Source organism: Eurytemora carolleeae, unplaced genomic scaffold (genome assembly GCF_000591075.1).
Source record: "Eurytemora carolleeae unplaced genomic scaffold, Eaff_2.0 scaffold1138, whole genome shotgun sequence".
In the NCBI taxonomy this organism is placed as follows: domain Eukaryota; kingdom Metazoa; phylum Arthropoda; class Copepoda; order Calanoida; family Temoridae; genus Eurytemora; species Eurytemora carolleeae.
In genome coordinates, this window is record NW_019397052.1 from 58,297 (window position 1) to 67,495 (window position 9,199).

Here is a 9,199-nt window from a genome sequence, read left to right on the forward strand (position 1 = left end):
AACTTATATCTATGACCCTAGTAAGGATACAGAGAAGAAGAGTAGGGTGCACCAGGATACAGATGAGAGTGGTAGGGTGCACCAGGATACAGAGGAGAAGGGTAGGGTTTGGTTACACCAGGATACAGAGGAAAGGATTAGGGTTTGGTTGTACCAGGATACAGAGGAGAAGAGTATGGTTTGGTTACACCAGAAAACAGAGGAGAAGACTAGGGTTTGGTTGCACCGTGATAGAGAGGAAAAAAGTAAGGTGCACCCACAGACTAGATATATATATTTGTAAACCTGAACGTACCTAGAAATATTACGTTGTACATTGTCTGTAAATTTAAAATGTGCCTATAAATAGCTACGCAAAACTTGTATTGCGATCAACCTAACCTACTACCTCTGTAAATAACTATGTCAAACCTGCATTGTGATTAGCTGAACTACGCTGGTATATAATGTAGTAAAACTTGTAATAAGTAAGTGGAATTACACTCGGCTTGAGTACGGTGTGAAAGTAATTTTTTCTTGGTTTAATTGTGAACAAGAAACGTCCTGAATCACTCTCTTGAAAGAACTAGGTTGGGAATTGATGTAGATAAAGTTGTGTGAAGATTGACATTGATAGTAAAGTATTGTGGAACTGACTTGTTCTTATGCCTCGACGATCATAACGAGAGGGATTGAGTATTAAACAGATACCTGAGATTATTAGGCAACCTGGAGTTCGCGATTGAGTATGCTTTAGTATCTTGTGAAACAGATACCTGAGATTATTGAGCAATCTGGAGTTCCTAATTGAGTTGTTTGTTGTAAGACAGATACCTGAGAATACATACTGAGCCATATTCGGATTTATATTGACTTTGGTATTCATGATGAACCTGGATTGATACTGGTATAAAAGGCTTTATTGGAGTAGGGAATTAACTAAATAGATACAGAGAGGAAAATATACTAAATATTGGGAAAACATGATATTTTGTAAAAACTGAAGTACGTTGTACATTATCAATTATCTATGTTTGTAAACATATACGTAAAACCTATTATTCCTTGGAACTGCATTTCATAAAGATACATAACATGATTTGCTTAGATCATGTGATATATAATGACGTACATAATAATTGCGCCTATTTTAACTGTGCTGTAATGTGTAACATGATTAGCTTTGTTCATGTGATATATAATGACGTACATAATAATTGCGCCTATTTTAACTGCGCTGTAATGTGTAACATGATTACCTTTGTTCATGTGATATATAATGAAGTACATAATAATTGCGCCTATTTTAACTGTGCTGTAATATTATGTAACATAATTAGCTTTGTTCATGTGATATATAATGACGTACATTATAATTGCGCCTATTTTAACTGTGCTGTAATGTGTAACATGATTATCTTAATCAAAAATGAAATATAGATAACAATGTAGGAATTATAATTACTTCTATTAACTTTAACTTGTAACATATAAACCTCAAATACATCAGTTAATATAGAAACTCCATACTGTTTACTGAGAGAGAGTAATTGTTCCCTGTTTTGATAATCAGGTTGAGGATTGTCCCCTTTGATTTGGGATCGATAGTTAAGAGCTTCCGATTGANCTAGTTTAGACTAAACCAGGAATATTCTGTAGTAGTAAACAGTAAATATAACTAGTTTTGACTAAACCAGTAGCCAGCTAAGAGCCTAAGACTCCACTTCTAAACTATCTATCTATCTGTTTAGGTTGTTTTCTTGTATCTGTAATACCAGATTCATGATATGAATCCTCCACTTCTAAACTATCTATCTATCTGTTTAGATTGTTTTCTGACACCTGTAATACCAGATTCATGTTATAAATCCTCCACGACTAAACTATCTATCTATCTGTTAAGGTTGTTTTCTGGCATCGGTACCAGATTCATGATATGAATCCGTACTATCTATCTATCTGTTTAGGTTGCTTTTTTGTATCTGTACCAGATACATAGTCATGAATCCTCCACTACTAAACTATCTATCTATCTGTTTAGGTTGCTTTCTGGTATCTGTACCAGATACATGCTATGAATCATCCACTTCTAAACTATCCTACTGCTGGTGTTCTCACAGAGATCTTTGCAACAATACAGGTTGGGTTTTGTAAAAATAAAACTGTTCCAAACTATTTAAAGAGGCTGTAAGCGTAATTTCAATTTATAGAGTGGCATGTACGATTTACAACCTTTGTTTGATCAAGGATTTCGTAGATATTCTTATTTATATAACGGGAAGTGCTGGAACCGCGCAAGTGTGCACTAGCAAGGAGTGTACAGTGTACACTGTAACCTCGAGTCTCCCGGCACTCAATCTTCAGCTGTTTTCCTGACAAAGGTTTAAAGGGTACAGTTGTCAATCGGACATGCCTCTCGATACATGGAAGGTCACTTGAAATTAAGCTTTCGGTCCCTTTAATCTATCAATCAATCTGTTAAAATACATTCTTACATGAAGATACAAACTTATTGTTTAAACTGGTAAAAGTATATTTATACCCTTACAATGTTCCTGGAACTCCATTAGTAATTTTATACTTTAAAACTATTGATATTTATGGTTTAACTTTCTTATATAATGTGTAAGGCTTCTAAAACTAATGTCCGTTACTACGGAGTGTTCAATGAAATATTGAATTATCTCCAAGCCTAAACTCAAAAACGTGCATAAAACTAAAAAAGCCTTCAGTTTCTGCATGCAATTTTTCATGTCTTTGAAACTTTTACAATGATTCAATCTTTGAACATATTCTGTTGTGTCCTAAAAGAAACAGTAAGTATAAAAAAGTGAGAGAGGGACCGGAAAAAGGACTGGAAGGAGTAAGAAGAGGACTGTAAAAAGTGGTAGGAAGAGGACTGGAAGGAGTAGGAAGTGGACTGGAGGAAGGAGTAGGGAGAAATCTTGAGCAAGGAGTAGAGAGAGGACTTGAACGAGTAGTAGGGAGAAGACAGAAAGAATGAGTAGGGAGTAGGCTTAGAGAAAAATTGTGAATGTAAAAATGTGAAAGATATTGTTAGGAAGCAAGAACCAAATAATTTAGTGTGAAGATTATAGCTTTGCCAATACCAGTTCTATAAAAACCCAGGAGTAGTCATTAAATACTAGTTCCTGTCATTAAATACTAGGTCCTGTCATTAAATACTAGTTCCTGTCACTAAATAATAGTTCCTGTCACTAAATACTAGTTCCTGTCATTAAATACTAGTTCCTGTCACTAAATACTAGTTCCTGTTAATTAATACCCGTTCCTGTCAGTATATACTAGTTCCTGTCACTAAATACTAGTTCCTCTCACTAAGTACTAGTTCCTGCCATTAAATACCTGTTCCTGTCACTAAATACTAGTTCCTATAATTAAAAACCGTTCCTGTCACTAAATACTAGTTCCTGTCAATATTACTAGTTCCTGTCACTAAATACTAGTTCCTGTCACTAAATACTATTTCCTGTCACTAAATACTATTTTCTGTCACTAAATACAAGTTCTGGTCACTAAATAATAGTTCCGTGGTCTCTAAATTTTAGTTTCTGTCACTGAATATTAGTTACTTTCACTAAATACTATTTCCTGTCTCTTAAAATTATTTTATGTCACTAAAAACTAGGTTATATCACAAAAATACAAGTTCCTGTCACTTAATACTGGTTCCTGTCATTTAAAACTATTTTCTGTCACTAAATACTATTTCCTGTCACGAACTTCTATTTACTGTCTTTAAATACTAGTATCTGTCACTGAATACTAGTTCCTGTCTCTAAATACTGGTATCTGTCTTTAAATACTAGTTTCTGTCACTGAATACTAGTTCCTGTCTCTAAATACTGGTATCTGTCTTTAAATACTAGTTTCTGTCACGAACTTCTATTTCCTGTCATTAAATACTAGTCTCTGTCACTGAATACTATTTCCTTTCATTAAATACTAGTATCTGTCACTAAATACTAGTTTCTGTCACGAACTTCTATTTCCTGTCACTGAATACTAGTATCTGTCACTGAATACTAGTTCCTGTCTCTAAATACTGGTATCTGTCATTAAATACTAGTTTCTGTCATTAAATACTAGTTTCTGTCACGAACTTCTATTTCTGTCACTGAATACTATTATCTGTCACTGAATACTAGTTCCTGTCTCTAAATACTATTTCATTAAATACAAGTTCCTGTAATTAAACAATGGTTTGTGTCGAAAAATAAATTACAAGTATAAATTTAAAAGAGTTCTTTGTATAGTTTAATACTACGTAGAACTATTAAACTATAATTAAAAGGTTTGAAAAGTGGTTTCAATTTTAAATACTAATTCTTGGCAATACAAAAACAAATCTAATGGATAGTTTGATAAAATATTAAATTCGTGTAATCGAAGGCTAAATCACTTTTTTGTTGCAAATATTAAACTTTTTTCACAATCTTAAACTAATATTTTTTTTTCGTTTTTCATAAATTTTTTCTCTGAATTTTTGTGTTGTTCATTATTATATGAACAGTCCCATTTAAACTTTCTAAATATTTCGTCTGATTTAAGAGCAACTATATCTAATAAAGAATGAGATATTTTAAAACTTTTTAATGACTTCTCTTCGGTTTTGCAGCGTGTTCAGCTGATTCATTTATAATAAATGGAGAAAATATTATTTACCAAATTTAAAACCTCAGCCTGCTAAGTTTAAATTTTAGATTTTTTTCTGTGATAAACAATTCACAGTGGAACAATTATCGTATTTGTTCTTTCTTTTAATCGGAAATGTTTACTCATGCAGCTCACATTGATTTTTAAAATTATAAAGCTTATTTCTTTACATTATTTAAAACAGGACCGAGGAGTAAATGATTTGTCAATATTTGGCAGAAATCTAAATATTACATTCCTAAATAACTTTTCTAATTAAAACTTACTGATGAGAAGTGTTGAAAATATTTAATTACAGTGCAAAGAGGAAAGGAAGAATGATAGTTCCTTAAACCAGAAAAGAGATTGTTTCAGTAAAAATAATTTATTTTCTGTTTCTATTTGTGTTAAAGTAATAAACCTAGATTGAATCCCCTGTAGTATAAGTATACTTCACTAAGCTTTCAAAAAGGTGATTCAGAACATTCGTAATGAAGACAATATGGAATCTTAGATCTAGAACACTCGTAATATAGAGAATATAGCATCCTAGATCCAGAACATTCGAAATATAGACAATATGGCGTCCTAGATCCAGAAAATTCGTAATATAGACAAAATGGCGTCCTAGATCCAAAACATTCGAAATATAGACAAAATGGCGTCCTAGATCCAGAACATTCTTAATATACAAGATAGCGTCCTTGATCTAGAACATTATTTATAGATAATATCATCCTTGATCTATAACATTTTAATAGACAAGATGCTCTTTGATCTAGAACATTTTAATAGACAAGATGGTCCTTGATGTAGAACATTTTGATAGACAAGATGGAATCCTTAATCAATAACATTATTTATAGATAAGATGGCATCCTTGATCTAAAACACTTTAATAGACAAGATGCTCTTTTATCTAGAACATTTTAATAGACAAGATGCTCTTTTATCTAGAACATTTTAATAGACAAGATGGTCCTTGATGTAGAACATTTTAATAGACAAGATGCTCTTTCATCTAGAACATTTTAATAGACAAGATGAACCTTGTTGTAGAACATTTTAATAGACAAGATTCCATCCTTGATCTAGAACATTTTAATAGACAAGATGCTCTTTGATCTAGAACATTTTAATAGACAAGATGGCGTCCTTGATCTAGAACATTTAAATTGACAAGATGGCGTCCTAGAGCTAGAACATTCTCAATAGACAATATCGCGTCCTTGATTTATAAACATCTTGATATACAAGATGGCGTCCTTGATCTAGAACATTTTAACTGACAAGATGGCGTCCTTGATCTAAAACATTTTAATCGACAAGATGCTCCTTGATCAAGAACATTCTTACTGGACAAGATGGCATTTTTGATCTATATCTCCGAGCGACATTTAAAAACACATCTCTCGCCATTTCAAGTTTTTTTTTTAACAATACAGGATAGATTCCGGATGTTTATTGTCAGTCTCTTTCTCTGACGAAAATACATTTCTTAAACCATCCAATTCTTAAAAACTAGAACAAGATTTAATCATTCTTTAAATTTTCTTATCATTTAATTATTTTAAGCATTTTATTTCACGAAAGAATCATATTTAAATAATTATTAATATTTTTGATTTTTTTAGGTCGCCCAGCCCCTCTCGGAAACCTGAAGTTTTTCGTCCTGGCTATCTTCGTCTTTCAATTAGTTCTTCAGTTCCTGTAGTCTAAACTCCTGTTATATAGTATAAATCATGCATTATGTATACTGTGTAGACTTAACACTCGTGGTTCAATAGTCTCAACTTTCTGGGTTCTATAGTCTCAACTCTTCATGGGTTCTATAGTCCAAACTCTTCAAGTTCTACAGTCTCCCCTGGTTCTATAGCTTCAACTTCCGGGTTATATAGTCTTAACTCTCCGGGTTATACAGTATCAACTCTCCGGGTTATATAGCATCAACTCTACGGGTTCTATAGTCTCAACTCTTTTGGTTCTATAGTCTCAATTCTCCGGGTTCAATAGTCTCAACTCTCCGGGTTCAATAGTCTTAACTCTCCGGGTTCTATAGTCTCAACTCTCCGGGTTCTATAGTCTGAACTCTCCGGGTTCTATAGACTCGCTGGGTTGTATCTTCACTCTTTGGGGCTTAATGTCTTAACTCTCTGAGACTCTTGCTGTACTTTTTTTACAGTGTACATGCTACCACCTTTAAGCAACATTTGTATACAGTGTATATACACAATGCATATTTTATACTATGAATGTAAAATACTGCAGATCTCCTAAAATATTGCCAGTTCATAATTTTATTCGATGCAAATATAGAGAAGAATCATGGCCTGCAAAATAATAGCTTTATTTTCGCTAAAAAACCTTCGTAAACCGTATTACAGAATATTGAAATCTGTTTCTTTCAAGTTTTCAGCGAACACACGTTAAACTCCTTGTAAGAAGACCTGTGCATGTAAATATATAAATGCAAAACCACCCTCCCTCCACCCTAATCTTCACTCTGCTTACATAACTTGTAAATACATTTTTAATTATTTTTTAATAAATATAAAAATTGGATTTTTTAAAATCTGAAGTTACTTAAAGATTAATTATTAAAATGTGTCCAAGCCGTGTCTTAATAATAAAGTATAACATTGAGCATAACAAAAAGAAAATGTGTTTTTGCCACAAACTCTAATTTATTAATCTCTGCATCCTTGCAACGTGATGTCGTAGACCTTTCAAAATATGAATTCTTTTAGAACAAAAGTGTACGTTTAAAAAATCAAAGATTTACACCATCAGGTTCCAAAGATTTAGGGATTAGAACATTTGAGTTTGCGGCAAAAACAAATTCAATTAATTAAATAAATTGCTTAACTGTGTATATTTAATGTAAAATAAACCCATGGTAAATTTTAACATTTTCTTATACATATTTCTTTTGTATTTTTTTCTGTTAAAATATCTGGAAAAGAAAACTTGAATTGAATGTGAAATTTTTCCAATTCCGTCTTTTTATGCAGTAAGCTCTGTACAGAATTCAGATTTGACAAGGACTGGTATTTTGTTTAAACTAGTGTAAAGTTCAATGAGATCTCATGGTTTCTAGTTCTCTAGGTGTAAACTTTTCCACTTGGTTTATTTAATTAAAAGTTCCTGTTTTTAGCCCTGTTTACCAAGTTAAGTGTGTTTGAGTGCTGGTTACTTTCTTCCAACCTTCGCAGAATTTAAATCAAGGTTTTTCGTTGAAAATCTGTTCTCTTCTAAACATTGAAAATTCTGTATTATTCTGGAAACAAGGAAATCTGTTTTATTCAACAATAATAAAACACTCGTCTTATTCTACCAATATTGAGAAATATGTCTTATTCTACCAACAATGAGAAGCCTGTCTTTTCAAACAAACATTCAGAAATTTGTCTTGTTCAACAAATATTAAGAAATCTGTCTTATTTTACAAATATTCAGACATCTGTCTTATTCAAAAAATATTGAGAAATCTGTCTTATTCAACAAATATTGAGAAATCTGTCTTATTCAACAAATATTGAGAAATCTGTCTTTTCCTACAAATATTCAGAAATCTGTCTTATTCTACCAATATTTAGAAATCTGTCTTATTCTACAAATATTTAGAAATCTGTCTTATTCAACAAATATTTAGAAATCTGTCTTATTCAACAAATATTTAGAAATCTGCCTTATTTTACAAATATTCAGAAATCTGTCTTAATCAACAAATATTCAGAAATCTGTCTTATTTTACAAATATTCATAAATCTGTCTTAATCAACAAATATTCAGAAATCTTTCTTATTCTACAAAATATTCAGAAATCTGTCTTTTTCTACAAGTATTCAGAAATCTGTCTTATTCTACAAATATTCAGAAATCTGTCTTATTCAACAAATATTAAGAAATCTTTCTTACTCAATAAATATTGAGAATCTCTCTTGTTCTACAAATATTCAGAAATCCGTCTTATTCTACAAATATTCAGAATTCTGTCTTATTCTTATTTTACTTACATTAAAAACTTTACTTTATCCTACAAACATTAAAAATACTGTTTTATTCTGAACATATTTACAAATCTGTCAATTATTCCACAAACATTGAGAAATCTGTCTTATCCTAAACATTGAGAAATATGTCTTATCCTAAAACATTGAGAAATCTGTCTTATCCTAAAACATTGAGAAATCTGTCTTATCGTAAACATTGAGAAAGTCTGTTTCTACACACATTTTGAATTTTGTGTTCTGATATTGGTCAAGGTTTGAATCATCTTATTCTTAACATGTTGATTTGTGATTGGTTGGCTACGACGAAAAGAGTTGGAATAAACAGCGAGGAGTTTACATTAAACTAAACAACTGGGATCTGTTTAATAGGCCTATGATAGACCAGGTACTGAAATAAGTCTGGCTGCGCCATTAAAGTTGAAACCAAGCAGCATAGTATTGGGTCGGGCTGGTACTAAGCCCGGTGCAAAGGATCGGTCCGATGAAACTTTAGTTCCGTAAAGTCCTTACGGGACCTGTTCTGAGGGTATTAAAAATGATAACCCATTAAA

General features: G+C 31.9%; 1 protein-coding gene across 2 annotated transcripts in view; it reads left to right on the forward strand.

The window, feature by feature from the left end:
• Positions 1 to 7,197, forward strand: part of LOC111711442 (uncharacterized) — a 24,044-nt gene extending 16,847 nt beyond the window's left edge. For both annotated transcript variants that reach the window (XM_023485809.1, XM_023485810.1), the window contains exons 4-5: positions 2,021 to 2,119; positions 6,270 to 7,197. In XM_023485809.1, coding sequence (XP_023341577.1) covers positions 2,021 to 2,119; positions 6,270 to 6,349 — 179 coding nt within the window. In that variant the 3' untranslated portion in view covers positions 6,350 to 7,197. The remainder of the gene's footprint in view (positions 1 to 2,020; positions 2,120 to 6,269) is intronic.
• The last annotated feature ends 2,002 nt before the right edge of the window (positions 7,198 to 9,199 follow it).